The 18,703-nt window shown below is 33.1% G+C and overlaps 5 protein-coding genes across 5 annotated transcripts; 2 read left to right on the top strand and 3 right to left on the bottom strand.

The window, feature by feature from the left end:
• Positions 1–260: 260 nt before the first annotated feature.
• B0280.7 (uncharacterized protein) lies at positions 261–1,852 on the bottom strand. The gene is made up of 6 exons (NM_066152.6): positions 1,620–1,852; positions 1,195–1,437; positions 997–1,143; positions 825–947; positions 675–782; positions 261–579 (listed from the first exon to the last, which is right to left on the bottom strand). Exons 1-6 carry the CDS (start codon positions 1,798–1,800, stop codon positions 347–349), a joined length of 1,035 nt encoding a protein of 344 aa, NP_498553.1. The 5' UTR covers positions 1,801–1,852; the 3' UTR covers positions 261–346.
• Positions 1,853–2,253: 401 nt separating this feature from the next.
• On the bottom strand, positions 2,254–5,397 carry nhr-10 (Nuclear hormone receptor family member nhr-10). Its single transcript, NM_066153.7, has 7 exons — positions 5,281–5,397; positions 4,586–4,665; positions 4,374–4,540; positions 3,717–3,890; positions 3,534–3,671; positions 2,808–3,178; positions 2,254–2,752 (listed from the first exon to the last, which is right to left on the bottom strand). Exons 1-7 carry the CDS (start codon positions 5,391–5,393, stop codon positions 2,608–2,610), a joined length of 1,188 nt encoding a protein of 395 aa, NP_498554.1. The 5' UTR covers positions 5,394–5,397; the 3' UTR covers positions 2,254–2,607.
• A 5,466-nt stretch (positions 5,398–10,863) lies between these two features.
• Positions 10,864–12,854, bottom strand: B0280.9 (U3 small nucleolar RNA-associated protein 18 homolog). Its single transcript, NM_066154.6, has 8 exons — positions 12,695–12,854; positions 12,514–12,589; positions 12,259–12,467; positions 12,030–12,210; positions 11,878–11,978; positions 11,727–11,820; positions 11,547–11,679; positions 10,864–11,308 (listed from the first exon to the last, which is right to left on the bottom strand). Exons 1-8 carry the CDS (start codon positions 12,848–12,850, stop codon positions 10,969–10,971), a joined length of 1,290 nt encoding a protein of 429 aa, NP_498555.1. The 5' UTR covers positions 12,851–12,854; the 3' UTR covers positions 10,864–10,968.
• Positions 12,855–13,086: 232 nt separating this feature from the next.
• On the top strand, positions 13,087–14,294 carry rpia-1 (Probable-ribose 5-phosphate isomerase). The gene is made up of 4 exons (NM_066155.9): positions 13,087–13,203; positions 13,251–13,403; positions 13,451–13,693; positions 13,818–14,294. The coding sequence occupies exons 1-4, from the start codon at positions 13,144–13,146 to the stop codon at positions 14,115–14,117; spliced, it is 756 nt and encodes a 251-aa protein (NP_498556.1). The 5' UTR covers positions 13,087–13,143; the 3' UTR covers positions 14,118–14,294.
• A 328-nt stretch (positions 14,295–14,622) lies between these two features.
• On the top strand, positions 14,623–18,341 carry B0280.2 (uncharacterized protein). The gene is made up of 10 exons (NM_066156.6): positions 14,623–14,726; positions 14,813–14,905; positions 15,129–15,220; positions 15,266–15,399; positions 15,793–15,980; positions 16,046–16,192; positions 16,289–16,487; positions 17,093–17,493; positions 17,633–17,935; positions 17,996–18,341. Exons 1-10 carry the CDS (start codon positions 14,646–14,648, stop codon positions 18,239–18,241), a joined length of 1,884 nt encoding a protein of 627 aa, NP_498557.3. The 5' UTR covers positions 14,623–14,645; the 3' UTR covers positions 18,242–18,341.
• Positions 18,342–18,703: the final 362 nt, after the last annotated feature.

The raw sequence follows: 18,703 nt of genomic DNA on the forward strand, positions 1-18,703 counted from the left end.
CATTATTCTCAAAAAATATCACAAAAATTCAGTTACCTTTCATGGTTAAAGTGCCGCGATAAAATTATTGAGAAATTTTCAGAAAGATATCCACGGTTTTGTTAAATTTCAAACATATAAAAGTTATAGTTCACGCAAATATAAAACGTTCACTATTGTTTCAGCATTAAAAAAAAAGTAAATTTAGAAATTCCACTTGGTATGTAGCCCTGTTTTCAGACGCTGCTATTTTAAAGAGTGGAGAAAACCAATAAGAACAACACAATACTTAGTTTTTATTTTTGAGTCCCAAGAAAAAGTTTCGAATTTTTACAAATAACAAAACAAGTAAATGAAAATCTGATATTTAGAATTTGAACACAGATTTCAAAGATTTCTTCTTATTTTCCGGAAGCTTCTCAACAATTTTGTTCTCTTCGACTGGGCCTAGATCGTCACCGTTACTCTCAACAATTTTGAATTCTTCTAAAGAATTGTCACAGATGTAAACATTGGTTTGTGGATGACACAGGAAGATACAATCACGGGAAACTGGAACTTCTTGGCCAATTGGAAGAATTTCAGTTCCGAGGACGCATGCTGAAAAGGAAAAGGTTTTGATATACACAAACAAAAAACTAATCAGTAATAAAAAAAAGACAAAATACAATCTTTCAATTTGGACGTGTACTTACATTCCTTAACAATATGTCGATAGTTACATCTCATATTTGCACCCTTCTTCACATCAGTCCATTGACTAGCATGAGCATATGTTTTGTTGTCCATTGTACAAGCCAATTCTGAAATAATTTAAATTAATTTAGCCGTGAAGTTGAACATACCATCAACATTAGCTGACTTCAGGCTGACATGTCCAAACTCTGACTCTACACATTTCACATATGATCCGTCGAGAAGTTGTCCAAATTCATCGATAAGAACTCCGAGTTTGCCAATCACACATCCTGAAAGTCCACAAAAAAAATTGAAAGCTAGAAATCTACAGTGACCAACCAACAACGTGACTTTCATAGTAACTGTAATGCGGACGAAAACATTGCATGAGACGTCCATCAATTGATGTATCATTTGGATTGACTTGTGGTTCAACCCATTTCTCTTCTTCTGGGTAGATCGTCTCATTGAAATAACAACCAGCAGCTGTAAATAATGAACTAGTTTTTTCGATTTCATGAAACATTCAGAGCTTACCTCTCTCAACGACCTTTTTCAATGCTCCACCATAAAGATTGCAATGTAAAATGACAGTTCCATTACTGAGACTTCTTGTCTCTCCTGGATGCATTATTTCTCCTTGTGTATCAATACAAGCAATCGCTTCATAATTCAAAACTCCATCCTCTCCTTCTTCACAAGAAAATACAAAGTCATGTTGGAAAGTTCTCTCTCCTGGTTTCAAATAGTTATCACCATCAACGTTAGTCGGAGCGCAACCTAGAAATTCAGAGAGTTTGAGAAAAATAACATTAAAAGCTAATTGTTCGTTAAAAAAACTATATTTTAAAGAAACGATTGTTTGGAGATGTTGAAAAAATGTTTTCATCATATTTAATAGCAGCTCTGAAAAAGAAACTTCTGAACGCCAAAAACTTGAGTTTTAATCACATTAGACTTACCCAATGGAACAATCTTGGCTTTTCCTTGATTTCCCTCGAAGATATATTGAAACTTGATGAAATTCTGTACCCACGTCTTTTTCAACACATAAGGTTTTGTGAAATTTCTATCAAAAACTGCTGCAGAATCAGCATATTGCAGACAAATTACAGCTAGAATTGCAGCACCAAGGTTTTTCATAATATGATGTTTTTCGAAATAAATATTCCAATATAGCATCTCATTTCAATTGGTCATTTTATACCGTGTGTGGTCTGTAGTCTCTTGTTTGTCAACACTATTTCTTGTAGAGGTGTTGCTTTACGAACTGTTTAGACAGCTTTCAGTGCAGTGGTCAGTTAAAATAATTAAATGAAAAACAGCAGGATGTTATTATACAAATGAAAAAATCTATTTATACATGTTTACGAATTCAAAAATGCAATTCAAACGTAAATATTAACCAACATGTGTGTTTTTAGATAAAAATTTGAAATTTTGGCAATTCAGATCTATTCACAATTTCAATCCGAGATTTTATGTACTTTAATGAGTTTTTTTGTAAATTTTTCGTATTTTCCGTTTTCGGCAGTCCGCAAAATTGTTGGTTTAATGTCAATATCTGAAATCTTGATTATTCAATCAAAAAAACACTTTTAGAAATTCGAAGTATTTATATATGAATTCAATTTTTAAAAACCACAAATCGGTATATTGCAAATCACAATGGAAAATAATCGGAAATTTGGCGAATTAAAAAAATAACTTGAGGTGTAGAAGATGAACATTTTCTAGATGATGATGAAAGATTTTGACCCGTTGGCAACAATAAATTCATGGTGTGATTAGAATTAATATGAGTTGGAAATAAAATATCACTGATTTGTAAAACGGTAAGGCACAGTTGATGGATATCGACAAAATGTAGAGAAAGAGTTATTACCAGATATGGGAATGAAATTATACTTATGGATACGCTATGACGATAATGGAAACTGTTTCCATAACCTATTCAGTCTTGATTCCAAACAAAAGTTGTTTGGCAAACGTCGAAAATTGGATTTGATCAAAGAAATCAGCAACAAGAACTGCTTCTTTCATTTCAACAGCCATTGTGGCGAGGACAGTACCGAGAAGAAGAAGACGTCCGAATCTGGAAATATTTGAATTTTAGTTTATGAAGCAATAGAACTTGAGAAAAAACAAACCTATCCCCAGCATCTTCTGCTCCTTTTTTCTTGACCATATACCGATAAAGAGCATTTGTAATTGCACTTCTTCCATCACTCAACGTCTTTTTTGCATTCGAATCAACATCATCAGCGTCTGGATTCAAAAAGAAAATTGCTTTGAATGCAGCAAATTCAGTCATGTCAATTTCCATTGATCTCATTGGTTTCAACAATTGATCAAGCATTTGATACTTCTTTTTGTTGAATCCAAGAGGACGAGTTGGTTCAGGTGTTCTGTCAAAATAGGCACCGTCTGGGAAGACAATCGTGTCAAGACCATGATCTGGAGAATTGAATACATGAACCAATGATGGATATGTGATGGCTGAATGTCGAAGAAGAGCAAGCTGAAAGAATAAATTAGGCTTACATTAGTGAAAATTAACAAAAAAAATAGATTGGCAATTTAAATCTAAAATCAATATTCTATAGCTCGAGCTGCAGAAAATCAGCTGCCCGATCATTAGGCAAAAAAGTGCATTGTGTAAAAGTGTAAAAATTTTCGCATATTCCAAGACCTGATGCCGGAATTTTTAGTCAAAATTTAAACATCACACGAACAGGTTGCAATAATTTAAAATTTCTTAATGCCCACATTTTCCAGATTTTCCAGACTTTAAATCTAGGATTCCACTAGAAACCTTCTTCTCATAAGTTTTGAAACTTTTTATGACGCTTTAAAGTCCTCACAACTACGCGTACCTTATCCGTGAATGGAAGTGATTGGAAAACTGGCAACGTCTTTGCCCATTCGATCATCACAAACCAGTCTCGTTCGTGCCAATAATGATAATCTGATTGATTTGCAAACCTGAGGGATGTTACTCGGTGTCGCGGTGACTGAAATTATTTCATTTTTAAGTGACTTCCAGCTAATTCACTAACCAAAATAGCGTGTTCAGCCATAAAAACTTCATCTGTAAGTAAACAATCTGATACAACTGCTTCTATTAGGGTTCTTGATGGCATATATTCTGCAAGTCTGAGTGCACAACACTTTTGTTCCGTTGATGATAATAACGTTAGGAAATTGTCTTCACTGCGATCATTTTCAGATACCTGCAAATTAAATTTATATATTAGCTTTATGTATAGACATGTGTAATTGAATTTTTTGTTTAGAATATCAGGTGAAATTATATTCTCTAGTTTCCTTGGAATTTGCATACTCTAGAGGATCAAGCACCAAAATTACTTTTCATGATTTGTGTTTAGCGTAGAAAATATAGTTGTTGAAAAGTAGTTGAAAAGTTAAATTTAATTTTTTAGTATTTTAATATATCAAAAAGGTGGGTAGTTCTGTTGGTTACTCCACCTTCGAAATAAAATCTTTTGGATTGTTTTATCGTGATTTTATTTATTTTTATTTTATTTTAATAGTAATTGAGACAAATTCCTAGAGACACTGCTTGAAAAAATAATGTTATTCGTTTTTAGACAAAATTAAAGTGTTACATGTTTTTACTATAATAAAAATTATACATAAAACTGAAACCCATAAATACTTAATGGCTCAATCGTTTCTATTTTTGAAAAATTTACCATAGCAGGTGAGCACTCATCACTGGCTTCAACTTTTTTAATTGGTGGATATCTTCGTGTTCTTTTTGTATATCCAATTGGATCTCTGTTCTGTTGAATTGCATTTCGATCCATTCCAACTTGTAAACATTTCTCAAATCGACAATGCCTACACGCACATCTGATACCTGAATTAGAGAGTTAAATCTACGATTTAGAATCATCAAACCAACTTTTATCAACTGGACATTTTCCTTGAAATTGGCAGCTAAACGTTTGGTTTTTCATGATTGTTCGACGGAAGAAGGTTTTGCTGAAAAATTATAAAGTTTAATCCGATTTTTTTTGTATTTTCCATTTTTCTTTAGTTAATTTCCATATTCCTAGCACCAGGTACATGTCCCTCTCGGACACTAAAAATGAAACTCTCCTACTTTCCTGCCTACAATAAAACCAATGCTTAAGGACTTGCCTACGATGGAAGCCAAAAATATATAAATTTGAACCTTTTAAGGTTCTACGTTTCCAATTCATTGATTCACCATATCCGTGCAAAATGCAAACACTTTTTTTATTCATAGGTTTTTCCCGAGATCCCCCAAAAACAAAAAAAAAGTTTATGCCTTGTGCCATAATTCGTTTTAATAAACTACGTTTCTTTCTGCGAAACATTAGAGTCTGATTATGACTTTGCAATCTCAACTTACAAATTCAGTTAAGCTTCTTGATTTTTGATAGAAATTGGATTTTAGTTTTCTTGGAAAAAAATCGTTGATTAAACGGAATGAGAATTCGCGGAAAACAAATAGCTAATTTTGCAGAAGTTGAATTCATTTAATTTCATGAGTTTTTGGTTTAAAGTTTAGAATCTCTTTAATTATTTTTTATTTAAGGGTTTAGAACAACAACAAAAAAACGAAAAACAAACCATCCATTACATGAGGGAACTCCATAATGATAACCAGTTGATATATCGGAACAAACCAAGCATACCTCTTCAGGTTGAGACGAGTTATTTGATGACGGACCTCCACCCGTCATTTGGCTGAAATTAAGACAAGATTTCTAGAAAAATAAGAAAGAAGTACATGCAAAGTACGAGGAAACTGGAAATGGAATGGATTGAGATGCAATGGATTAAAAATGAATAACGATTCCGTAGAAAGATAGTTTCTACAAAATCTCACTTTTCTCTGAGCTTCCTTCCTTGTTATTCAAGAAATATTAAAATAATAACGAGTGTTCAAAAATCCATGATTTCTCAAAGAATTCGCAAAGTTTTATAAGAGAATATCAAAGAGTAGGAAGATTAGAAAATAATAATCCGTCGCTGAAAAACACCACACTAAATCTAACTCCGAAGTATTACATTCAAAGTACAACATGTTATTCAAAATATTATGATTTAGGGAATTTTTAAAATTCTAATTTTTCATCAAACAAATTGACAAAGTTCAACATAGTTTCCAAAACAGTTCGAAATTTTATATTTTCAGCCAAAATTTCTTTAAGGTACTTTTTAAAAATTAATTCAAAAAATTTTAAGTGAACTTTTTTAATGCGATTTCAAGCTAAACCCAGTAGGCTTTGAATAGATTATGTTGCAATTTCGTGACAAATTTTATAAGTTTCTCATAAATAAGACAACGAGAAAAATGGACAAAAAATTGCTAAGTAGTTGTAAAGTTTTTCTCGTGCCAGGACTCAAAACAGTGATTCTCGTATAAAATATATTATAAAGTTTCATAAATGTTGCATTTTAAAATTCAATTTTAAGTAAACATTGAAAAAAAAAGTAATAATTCTAACCGCTAATTCTTCTATGGATTGTTCAATATAGCGCATTGCTAAAAAATTTCCAATAAAAAAAAACAAAATTTTGTAATTTTATAGCGACAAATACTGTCTGCCAACCAACTCTATCTTCAGTCTCTCCACACCTTTCACCACAAAAAAAACGATAACAAATCTCGTGATGACGTCGTTTTTATGTTTCGTTTCTCTGCGTATCTGAACTTTTTCTAAGTTTCAGATTACGAACGAGACAAATTATTTGCCTTAATTGAGATATCTCATAAGATTTAAGATTAGAAAGAATAAAATTTATTAATTAAATTGAAAGTGCTGAAGAAAGTATCACATTCTAGATCAAAAACATATTGTTATTTGGAAAAGGATACAATCAGATTCAAATTGTTGGAAAGTAGCAAGACATAGTATCTGAACGCATTGCACATATTCCCATGACTATTCTATTTTTGTCTCTGAACTTTGAATATGATCATTGAAACAGAATGTGAAATGAAATATTACATGAAATGGGTAGACATAAAGGACAAATAGAAAAGGTGAAAGAGACCGAAAAGTGGAAGGGTAACCACGGGGACAGCACAGAGACAGAGGGAAGAGAGTTGGTCTCGAGTGATGAGAGAGTTAGAAGGGCAAGAGACGACAGAGAAAAGATTGAGTTGATGAGAGAGAGAGACAGACATAGATATATTATTACAGATTTTAAATTGAGACGCAGAGATAGTTGGCATAGGGAAGAGACAAGATAGTGGAAAAAAGGTAGCAATTAATTATTAGATATTTCAACAACAGAAAGCTCACTAGCGGCGGGGATAGACATAATATTAGAAAACAGAAATATTCACACACACACACACACACACATACACACACACACATACACACACAAATGATCAAAAAAGATGTAAATGTAAAGGTGGTGTAGTCGAATTTTTATTTCTTTATTAGACTCAAAATTGTCTGAAAACGCCGAATTTCATGATGAAACTTCTTGAAAACTTTTCAAAAAAAAAGTTATGCCCTCTTGAAATTTTTTTTTTAAATTCAAGTTTTTATCAATTTGTTCTGTAAATCTATCAAATAGATGCTTGAACAGATGGTAGGTTCTCTAATCTGGAAATTTAATTTTTATAAATCATTGATCAAGCCCTGATATTATATTCAGTTGTTTTCTATAGAATAAAATATGTTTGATCTTTTCGTGCTCGCTGCAAAATATATTAAAAACTACCAATTTATCTAGAAGTTAAATATTATTTTCCTAGAAAGTTTTGAATAATGTTAGAACAATCTTTATGAATATTCAGCTAAACTCATATTTGAATAGAAAATTCATTTTCGTTTTAACTCATCGATCAGGTTATTTTAGGCCTGAAACTGGTTTTTTTCTAGTGTGTCTAGCACAGATTAGTTGAAAAATGTGACAATCGAAATTGTTTGTACAAATATAATATGTTCGAGAATGTGAAAATTCACATTTACTGTATAAGAAGGTGTATGATTTTTCAATGAAATGAGGTATAATGATAAACCATTTTATTCTGGCTTTCTGGCAAAGGGTGTTTATGTAATCGTCTAGGCATTCTAGGTTGATACAAAAAACATGCCTACTGCCAAAAATCACCTGAAACTTTCTTTTTAATATTTATTTGTTTTAGTTAAACCTTTAAAAAATTAATTGAACTGTGGAAATTTCTGAATCTACTCTGGGCAATTGCCGAACATGCACCGAAATTTAAAACTGCACAATTTCACCGTAAAAATAGTTCAACATCGCTTCAATAAAAATATCTAACAAAACAAAAATTTGTAAAATATAATATTCATGAAAACGAGTGAATAAGAAACATGATATCTGGGCGAATATGTCTTAGAAACGACCAAAAATCGCTCCGAAAAAGGAAATAATAGGGTACTTGTGTATTACATGCCTTCATTTTAATTTTCATTAATTTCTCCAATTAAAATAAACGTGATAAACATTTTTCCTCTTCAGGCTTAGAAAAGGATATTTCCTAAGCCTAGAAATACAAAAATGTGGTACACGTTTTTATTGTTTTTAACTTTAAAAATTACTCAAAAAATGAGGGCATGTAATACACAAGTACCAATAATAGTATCTAAATAGACGAAGAGTTGCTCAAAAAGTTGAATCTGATTTCAAACAGATACCTCCCAAAAGATCAGAAATCCAGATATTACAGCATTGCTCTTTTAATCCTGTTAGAATTGAATGCGCGTTTGTGTCTACACCGAGACAAAAATAAAACTAAAATATCTTGTAGATACCTGAATCAAAGTAGAAACACAAAGAGACTCACTGAAATATCAAGGAAAAAAAGAGAGAAGCCAGACATTTCTCTCTGATTCTTTGGAACTTGCAGTCTTAATGAACTCTTATGATCGCTGAACTTTTCTAACGAGCTAATCTTTGGTTGAATGAGCATTTATTTTCATCTGACGTTGAACACATGAGTCAGAAGTACGGCTTTTTGTGCACTACAATTTAATAAATGACTTGACGTCTTACCTTGACGAATATTTTAAACAATTAATTAAATTTGGTCCTATGCGAAAAGTCAACATGCTCCAAATATACACAGGAGAAAGAGCTCCACGTAGGCTCAAAAATGTTAATTGCTCACTGGATGGCTCACACCTTCCCTATTTCTATACACACCTGAAAATGTTTCATTAGTTGACGTTTCAACTTGAAACTTTAATGAAATACATAAAGATATGCTTCTATTGGATTTTAACCAAGGAATAAATGCAGTATACTCTCTCTCCTTATAGTTAAACAAACAAATACTTGTAGCCACCTGTCATTAAAAAGATACAATCTCCGAAGTCAGAATTTTTATAAAAAACTATAAAATTGATTGATAGAATGTAGGTTGCATCTTAAAAACTGTTTTCTATGTCTAAGAATTTGTGTTTTGTGTATGTAAAGATACTATCGGTTGTGATCAAAAATTGATTTCAATTGGATATATTAATAACATTTTTCCAGATATTTGCGTTCAAAAAACATAAAATTTGAAAAGGCTCTGACTATACCACTTCGGAATATAAATTAAATAAAAATGTCGTATCATTTTTTCGCCCACTTATCTTATTCAAATCCGACGATATCCAGCTCAACACTCAAGTTAAAGATCAAGACGAGTCACATTTGTTGAGGAGTAAATATAGAAGATTCATGAATTATAACTCGTCGCAATGATAATATTCAGGTGGAATCAGAGAAAGATTTCCAAAAATGATATTACTTCTTACTTAGTTAGTCAAAGACTTGTGATACAATCGAAAATTGGAAAATGAATAAAAGTTACACATGTCTTGTAACTAGTTTTTGTGCCTGCCTGTCGACTTTATAAACTCTATACATTAGAAAATAAATAATTTTAATCTCTAGTTCCTAAATCCAAAACATTGACATCTTAATTGATATTTTAAATTGAGTCTTTAATAAATTTTTTAACTGACTTATAGAAAGAACATATTTTTCATGATAATTGTTAGTTTTGTGATATCGTCGTATTACTAGAGGAAGTGGACTTTACAATGATAATAATCAGGCGGGCATTACATCAACATTTGGCTTTATACGTAGCTTCTATTCGAAAAACAATTATCGTGTGGAAGCTGAAATCTGGAGAAGGTACTTTGAAGGCACGTGTATTTTGATTTCAGTTTTTCCGTCGTTATGTACAGGCGCCAAAAAATTTGTGGAACTGAGTTTATAAAAGCAACAATCTTCTGAGTGCCAAGTTTCAATACTGAGGACATAATTTCACGAAATTTCTTTCCGTCATCAGTTTAAAGACACACACTGTTTTTTGAGTGGGTCTCGCCACGATCTCAGTCATAATGACCGTTACATTTTTTACAGATTTGTTAATTCGATGTAGTTTTAAACAGTTGATTTTATCTGAAAATGGTAATATATCGTATATTCTCTTTCAGTGCTGCACCCACATAGCTCAACTTGCATATATCTCGAAGGTTTTGGGTGATTTTGTACATTTCAAAAACATTAGGCATAGAAAAAGATTTAATAAGCATTTTAGCTAAAGTTTTTTGGCTGAAATCAAGAGATGACCGAGATATGAGATGTCAAAGTTGAACAATGGGGATGCCGCACTAATAGAGAATAAACGGTAACTTTTTTTAATCTTCAAAAAAAATAATTAAAAAATGGCCAAATTGACAGATCGGAAAAGTTATAATTGTAGGTTTTTCGATAAGAAATCTGAATTCGTTTTCCTCTCAATCAAATAATCAACGATCACAATTCTAGAATTAAGACATCAAAACACAATAAAATCGGGTGACAAGTAGGTCGGTAAGAGACCATTGGTTATTGTGCTCCAGTGAAAAATCTGCCGAAAAACGGACTTTGGAGAAACAAATTAAACTTTTCTTGTTCCTCTTATACTAATTCTACCAGACTTCACGTGAAAAACTGACATTCATTGTTAATTTTTCGTCATTTTCGATCGTTCGTTGTGTTGTTCAACCCTTTTCTAACTGGCGACTATTGAGACAATTCTATGTCACTATAGTGTACAAAGAACGATCAAGTCATTTTTCGGTACAGACTAGGACTACGTTCAACTGTTTTTGAATTTTTTGTGCAAACGTCGGTTTGTATTTTTAAATCTTCCAGTGGTTCAAAAGCTGCTCTGGAAGTTGGAATAAAAACGATAAATTTTCATAACAACAAAAAAACGGATGAAGAATAAAAACAAAACAATTTGGACGAAATCAACGACAAAGAAAAGAATAACAATGTTAGAACCAATTAATAGTCTGTAAAATGATGAATTTCAAAAACATGAAGACGTCCATCATCGTTTCCAACGGCCATATATCCTCCATTTGGAGAAAACTCCACACATCTTGCATGTGTCACTTTTCCGTTTCTTTCCGGGAAGTTTTTGAATGTTGTCTGACTTGCCACGTGGACGAGACGAAGATGATTGTCCTTGACATTTGAACAAATTGCCATCAATTGAGCATCAGAATTGAAAGCGATTGATGAGACCGCGGTGACGAGATTAGAAACATTGAAAAGTGGACGAGGATTTGTAGAATTGCGGCAATCATTTCCAGAATAGACATTCACGATTCCGGTATCACTTCTGGAAATTTCAAATTTTCATCATATAATCAGGATGTATGTAAAGACTAGGTCATTTATTTTCACCGGAATTCAACAAAAAAAGATTTTTTTTTTTAAATTTTTGTTGCTAAACTGAAAATATCAACAAAAAAAAAGATGTAGCAAACTGTACAATTATATTAATATATGAATTATATGAATGAATGACAGTATCGTGATTTTACGAATTATAAAAGTTTGATTTTAAAAAAGCTTACCCAGTCGCAAAGTAATCTCCATGTTGGCTGATGGCGAGTGTTGTTCCGTGCACAGCTCCATCGTCGGTGAATGTATGTTGCGATGATTTGGTTCCCGGCAATCCAATGTTTGCGATCACAATTTGGCCGGTCTCTAGAAATTTCGAATAATTTTTGAATTTTTGGCAATATAAAACCAACCGCAGATGATCCAAATTTCACGGCTGTGCGATGGGAAAAACTTGATTTCTGACGCATTTGCTGGGAGTGATATTGTTGTGATATGCTCCATCGACTGAAACATTTTACATTTAAACTTTTAATTTGCCAATAATTTAATTTTTTGACATACAGTAGCATGGAGAACATAGATGTGAGAATTGTGTCCTGCAATTGCCAAAAATTGAGAGTCATGCGAAATGGCAAAGAGCCGAATTCCTTGCTTTGGTACTGCTGTAAAATGTTCAAAGTTTTGCTTCAAATTTTATTAAATATTAAACGTACTGTTTGGAGGTTTCAACTGTGTCACTTCTCTTGTTTCCATATTGTACTGCATCAAATATTCCTTTCGGCTTGAAGAACAGATCACAGAGTGTCCTTTATCAGCAATTTCCAGACTATCAATCGGGAATTTTGAGAAATTCGCACTTTGAAGGAAACGATCCTTTTTAACCTCACGACTTACCTGAAATAAGTAAGGAATGGTTTAATTAAAACAGAAAACACAACTTACTTTAAAAAGTTGAACATTTCCACCTTGATCGGCAACAATGAGCACTGGTCGGGTTTTATGAAATTTAACAACAGTGATTCCACGAGTGTATCGGTGTCCGATGTTGAAATCTTTTATAAGAGTTGTATGAATAGTTGTTTTTGGTAAATTCACGTCTTTCGCCAAATATCCGGCAGCAGTTTTCAACAATGACCCTTCTTCTTCGTCTCCTAAAATTGTAAAATACGATTTTTGAACTATTGATTTTCCAAAAACCTGCAGCAGCCTTAGCCCATTTTGGTGTGCCTCCGTGGCGTTTTCTGAACGCCTCTTGCAATCTACCAACGTATTCCTAAAATATTAAAATTATTTTTCAGAAGTAATTTATCCTTCTGCCTATTTTCAATTATATAATCTTTATTACACGTTGAATAACGTATTTCTAAAAAAAATTTACCTTTGAATCCAATTCTCCATGTTCTTCGTCTGTGGTTCGCTTGAGTTCAACTCGCATTGTCATTTTCACTTTTTTTGGAACCGCCACAACCATATTATCGTCGTCCTCATCGTGCCACGCAGGCTTTTCAGACTCAATCACTGGCCGTTTGCTCATTTCTCTGAAAATTGTTCAAAATAACCTTAATGAAAGATTCAATAAGCTGAAAATTAAAGAAAATTCGGAAAAGAAAAAAGAAAAATGAGAAGCAATTGTCGTCAAATAGTGTGTGTTATCGTAGTTTTAGTGCAAACACCGTCACGTCTCAATGCAGAATTTCATTAATTTCAGTATTTCAGCTGAAAATTTCAGTCTTTCTTATCAATTTACTATTGTTTTCGTTTTCTTTTCAGCATTTTTGTATGTTTTCTACAAAATTTCCATTATCAGGAGTATTGCGAACCGCCAGAATGGTCACCTCCACCGGCCCTGAAGCAGAACTGGCTCCTATTGAGCAGGCGAAGAAACGAGTAAGTCAAAAATTAAGACCAATTCCAACCCTCATTAATCATTTCAGGCTGCGTTTGCCTGCGGTGAAAAATATGTGCAAAGTGGTTGCCGTCTTGGTGTTGGATCCGGAAGCACTGTCAAGTATTTGGTAGAATATCTTAAACAAGGATTTCAGAATGGAAGTCTCAAGGATATCATCTGTGTTCCAACCAGTTTTTTGGTAAACAGATTTTCAACAAACCCAATTGTTATAAATAAGTATTTCAGACAAAACAATGGCTGATTGAGTCTGGTCTCCCTGTCTCCGATTTGGATTCACATCCAGAACTGGATGTGTGTATTGATGGAGCTGATGAAGTTGACGGACAGTTCACGTGCATCAAAGGCGGAGGTGGATGTCTGGCTCAAGAAAAAATTGTTCAAACCGCTGCAAAAAACTTTTACGTGATCGCTGATTATTTAAAAGATTCCAAACACTTGGGTGATCGCTATCCGAATGTCCCAATTGAGGTAAATTATTTAACTTTTTATAATTATCAGTAAAGAAAGATGCACTAAAGAATAAACTTTAGAACAATAGTTTTTTCTAAATAGATGTAGTTATGTTGACTGTTTTTAATGAGATTTATTGCAGGTTCTACCTCTTGCTGCTCAACCACTTCTACGTTCGATTCCACGCGCTGAAGGTGGAAGCTGTCAACTTCGACAAGCTGTCAAAAAGTGCGGACCAATTGTGACAGACAATGGAAACTTCATTATTGATTGGCAGTTCGAGAAAAACGTATCCGGAAGAGATTGGTTCGCGATTCAGCAACGATTGGCCAATACACCAGGAATTGTTGAAACCGGATTATTCATCGGTTGCGTCGACGCAGTATTCTTCGCGTACTCTGACGGATCTGTCAAGGAAATTGTCAATTCCAAGAAGCACTGACTACTTGCATCGAATTTTGTTCATATTGAAAATTAGTTGTTTCTTATCACCACCACACTCTCCAAACTTCACTTTTCCTCTTCCCAGTTGTTGTGAAAATTGTACCCATTCATTCCCAATGTTCCTAGTATACGTGTAGTTCTTAGAATAGCCCCAATAAAAATTGTGTTGAAAAAACGTCTTTCTTAAAAAACTGAAAAAAAAATTAGAAAACTCTGAAAACGTTTTGAAATGTAAAGTGTCTGGATGTAAAGTGTCTGAAACTGTTTAATTTCAAATTACAGTAGTCTTGAAGTGTATGAATGGCGAGGATAGCTTAAAGATTGAAAGAAATGAGAATTTGCTTCCTAAATGACTCATTGGAGGCGGTAAAATTAAGAGCGAGCAATAATTTCAAAAATACTGATAAAGTTGGGAAATAAGTAAATATTTCAAAATTTTTAACAATTGCTGTATTAAAAAGCACTTTCGTCAAATCGTATCATTCGTATTCTATTCATTCCAGATTGTTCAAATTTTAATTTCCAAATGATTACATCTGAATTGAGTGATTTCCTCGAGATCAACGAAAAAAATAGTGTTCTAAGAGGAATATCGGCAAGCGATAAGGTATGATTTTGTGCACTAAGAGATAGGCACGGTCTCTGCTTAAAGACAAATGTAGTTTCAATTCAACTAGCTTGTGCTCATTTCAGATACTTTCATCAGGTATTTGTCAACTTCTTTTTTCTGAAAATGGGCATTGGCGGATACCGAATGGGGGAACCGCTGTGGCATTGTTTTTGAAAGTAAGTACGATAAATTTTAAAAAGATGAACTGTGGTAGAAAGCTGCAAAGATGTTATCATATGAAAACTACTAGAAGAACAAACAATTAATCTAGATTAATTATTTCAAAATGAGAAATGTATACTTTTTTCGAAGTGAGTCGCAGTAGGATTGTTTGCAAAATCCAATTTAGTTTTGCAAAGAAATACTCAAACTCAACAGACGATTAATTCAATTTTTCAGAACAGTACGGAACGATATTACCGGATAATAGTAATGGAACCATCTGCAGATCCAGATTGGGAACCAACAGTTCAATTTGATTTTCTTATTAGGTAATCTTGAATATAATTTAATTTCAACTAACACTATGATTATAGAGACAAAAAGTTTGAAACAATGCAGGAACATGCAAGGTTACTCGTTTTTGAGGCAGAATCCAGATACATTGGATTGAACTTTTACGACTCAAAGGAATGTGAGAACTTTCACAATAGTGTTTGCAAACGACAAAGTGAGTAATTCGATTATTAAACTAGTTGGAAAAATATCGCTTTTTCCATATTTTTATTATGTACAATACTATTTCTTAAATCAATTTTTGAGTTCAATAATAATAGGGTAATGTTTATATTTCCGTCTATCTTTGCTTTTATTACAGAAATAGGTAGAATACGGTAACTTGAGTTCTAATATATGCAAGATAGAACCCTAAATCGGTACTTGTGTATGATAACCCCACATTTGTAAAATTTATCTTTTTAGATTTTGAATGTGACTTTTATATATAGATTCTTAGGCTTACTATTCGAAAATGATATTCACATTTTTAATAAATGGGAAAATACAACAATTACTAATTTATTTTCAAAATATGGGGCTATAATACACAAGCCTTAAATTTCAGCGAGAAGTACCGATAAAGCAAAGCAGCCAGCATTGGAGGGAAAGACGAAGAAGAAAAGTAGTTTCTTTCATGATCCATTCAAATCCCACAGGGAACCAAGAAAACAAGTTGAAATTGAAGCACCAACAGATTTTCGGCATGTTGATGGTGTGAAGTTGACAGATGTACAAGAAGATTTGTATATGCAAGTTAGGAGTAAATTGAATGTATAGTTTTCCAAACCTCTATTGCCAAGACTACGTTGAAATTTCAGGTGAATAATCCAGAAGAAGAGGAAATTGTGAAGCAATTGATTGTAAGAAATGAAGATCATATTAGACAATCATTGATGGTGAAAAAAGAATCTCAAACTGTGAAAGAAGTTAAGGACAAAAATAAGGATAAAGTCAAAACAAGTAAAGTGAATCCGAAAATTGACAAAAGTCGACAAATAAGACTCGAAAACATTGTTGTCCAAAATTTGAAAATCTAAGACCGATTTATTTCTTTTTTTCAGAGCTTTTTTGGACGTAACAAACCAAAAGTCGAGGATGTTTCTCAACCGATTGTACCAGTCATCACTGGTGATCCATTGAATCCCGATTGGACAGTAACCGCAGCAACATCATTCAAACATAGTCACACTTTTTCTGCGGATCCCATCAAGGATCCATCAGTGTTGCTGAATAGAAGCACTTCAGTGCGAGTTCGAGGAAGTAAGTTGATTGACTGAAAGCGACATTTTGTGTGTTTAATTCTGACTTCAGCCATGTAAAATTCTTATTCAAACAAAAACTAGATTCAGACAAAAAATTGCAATTAAATTGTATTTTTATGCAAATCAAGGTCTCTTCATGAACATCAAAAAAACATTTTCTTCATAAACCCTATTTAAACGCGATCACGGGTTTTTCTTTGAATCACCAAAAACAGTCTGAAATTCGATATTAACAAAGAATAAGAAATTCAACTCATAAAGTCCCATTTTCAATTTAGGATAAGATCTTTGTTTGATTTAATTCCAAAATGTGAACTGCAAAACAAATTAATGATTGTCTCCTTGCACTTTTGAACCAATCAGATGTGCTGAGTAGAAGCCACTGATTGGTTCAAAAGTGGGCGTGGCTTCTCTTTTGAACGAAGTTCAAATAGGGAGATTTGGTAAAAACATTTCCGTTTACTGTAAATAGTTATTTTATTTTCTTCGTGGTATTTCTGAATTAAAAAATTATTAATATCATTTTCTTGGTATTTTAAAGCCCCCATTCACGCTAAATACACCTTCTTTAAAAATACACAGTTCAAAATATCAATCTTCCAGGTCTCTCAACTCCTCGAATTCCAACTCATCGTGACTCCTATCGCTCGGCTACAAAACCAGACACTGTTCCTAAGCAGACTCCTCCTCCAACTCACAATTCCTATGTTCTTCCTCATATTGATGAGAGGATGACGAGGAAAATGATATTAATGAAGAACCACCAAAACCTCCGAGAAGAAGTGCTTCCTTTCGAGTTAGAGGTGGGTAACTATGTTAGTTTTCCCAATCATACTCATTGTTCAGAAAAACCAATAGCAGAGGCTCCGCTTCGTCCTCCGGTTCGTCCTGCTCCAATTGTTCCTACTTCGGCTGGACTTTGTTTAGTGCTCGCAGCCTCATTTCCCACTTCATCAACTCCTTCTCGTTTTTTGAATCCTTTTCCTGCTCCACTACCAGCAGAAGTAAGTAATTCTCCACCAACTTTTCTACCAACCGATATTTTTTTTAATTGAACAGAAATCTGACAAAAAATATGTTTGTATTGTTTTTCTGTTTATAATAATAATTTTTATATTTGTTTCACCTTCCGCTTATTTTCAGAGCTTCTTCGGGAATAGCAAATCCAAAATCGCATATTTTATAAAACCCACAAATGAGCAACCACAAGAACTTTTTCAAACCCCCGTTCAAATAGAAAAAATATTTTCTTCTACACCATCATCACCAGTTTCAAATGCTGCAATTATAGATGGAATGAAAAATATCAGCTTATCAGATTCCTCAACATCAGTTGCACAGGATATAGCAATGAAAGTACCTACACCGCTTCCTCGCACTTCAAAAATTATTTCTGCTTCTTCTCCATTACCACCTTCACAAGATGAAATTAATCCCTTAATTGAAGTAAGATTTTTCGAACTATTCATCTCATATTTTATGATTCTCACAATGAACATTTTTCAGATGGTGGATCAATCTAGTAGTAAATCTGAAACTCAGATTCCAGTTACCGAATGCAGCCAGAGTCACTTAAATGGAAAAGGCAGTGCTGCCCAAATACAGTCAGCCGATTTTGACAAAGTATTGAATCAATTGCTGTCAATAAAAGTCAATTCAGAAAAATCCAAACAAAGTGCAGATTTGGAGCTTCTCCTCGTATCAATTGAAAAGCTGATTCAAAACTATCTGGGTTTTCACCACGAAGATTAATCTGACTGATTAGCTCTTTTTTGTGTCGAAGAAATAATTATTTAACTCATTCAAATATTTTTAATAAGATTAAGTGATTAATCATAATGAAGTTTTCCAATAAAATTACAATAGGCATTTAAAAGTGTGAGAACGAAAGTTTGCAATCAAATGGGATTACACACTTGATCAGCTGGGAAGAGCTTTAGGAATGCAACGACGGAGTGTACTTTCATAACTTCATCAGTGTTTTGAGATTATCGAGAAGTTCAAAATGTATTTTCAAACAAAAAAAGTATGTCTACTGAAACTATGTCTACTGAAACTGCTCAAAAATTTACTCAACTGAGGTCATCTACACTAATTTTCCATTCTTACATTACAAATCATTCAAGAATAAAAAATGTGCATACAAATAAACTGTTTATTTTTTCCTTATTTCCACACATTCCCACAAATCGGCAAATATGGAAGTTTGCGGAG

The sequence above is a fragment of the Caenorhabditis elegans genome, chromosome III (genome assembly GCF_000002985.6).
Source record: "Caenorhabditis elegans chromosome III".
Taxonomy (NCBI): Eukaryota; Metazoa; Nematoda; class Chromadorea; order Rhabditida; family Rhabditidae; genus Caenorhabditis; species Caenorhabditis elegans.

Bases quoted from the DNA above. Each gene is read 5' to 3' on its own strand.
- B0280.7 (NM_066152.6), bottom strand. From the start codon at position 1,800: ATGAAAAACCTTGGTGCTGCAATTCTAGCTGTAATTTGTCTGCAATAT. The intron at 1,438-1,619 runs GTAAGTCTAATG...CTGAATTTCTAG, and splicing joins AGCCAAGATTGTTCCATTGG to GTTGCGCTCCGACTAACGTT. The intron at 1,144-1,194 runs GTAAGCTCTGAA...CATTATTTACAG, and splicing joins GAAAAAGGTCGTTGAGAGAG to CTGCTGGTTGTTATTTCAAT.
- nhr-10 (NM_066153.7), bottom strand. From the start codon at position 5,393: ATGACGGGTGGAGGTCCGTCATCAAATAACTCGTCTCAACCTGAAGAG. The intron at 4,666-5,280 runs GTTTGTTTTTCG...ATAATTTTTCAG, and splicing joins GTTCCCTCATGTAATGGATG to CAAAACCTTCTTCCGTCGAA. The intron at 2,753-2,807 runs GTTTGTTTTTTC...AAATATTTCCAG, and splicing joins GCAGAAGATGCTGGGGATAG to ATTCGGACGTCTTCTTCTTC.
- B0280.9 (NM_066154.6), bottom strand. From the start codon at position 12,850: ATGAGCAAACGGCCAGTGATTGAGTCTGAAAAGCCTGCGTGGCACGAT. The intron at 12,211-12,258 runs GTAAGTTGTGTT...TACTTATTTCAG, and splicing joins GAAATGTTCAACTTTTTAAA to GTAAGTCGTGAGGTTAAAAA. The intron at 11,680-11,726 runs GTTGGTTTTATA...CGAAATTTCTAG, and splicing joins TGAAATTTGGATCATCTGCG to AGACCGGCCAAATTGTGATC.
- rpia-1 (NM_066155.9), top strand. From the start codon at position 13,144: ATGGTCACCTCCACCGGCCCTGAAGCAGAACTGGCTCCTATTGAGCAG. The intron at 13,404-13,450 runs GTAAACAGATTT...TAAGTATTTCAG, and splicing joins GTGTTCCAACCAGTTTTTTG to ACAAAACAATGGCTGATTGA. The intron at 13,694-13,817 runs GTAAATTATTTA...GATTTATTGCAG, and splicing joins ATCCGAATGTCCCAATTGAG to GTTCTACCTCTTGCTGCTCA.
- B0280.2 (NM_066156.6), top strand. From the start codon at position 14,646: ATGATTACATCTGAATTGAGTGATTTCCTCGAGATCAACGAAAAAAAT. The intron at 17,494-17,632 runs GTAAGTAATTCT...GCTTATTTTCAG, and splicing joins CTGCTCCACTACCAGCAGAA to AGCTTCTTCGGGAATAGCAA. The intron at 17,936-17,995 runs GTAAGATTTTTC...AACATTTTTCAG, and splicing joins AAATTAATCCCTTAATTGAA to ATGGTGGATCAATCTAGTAG.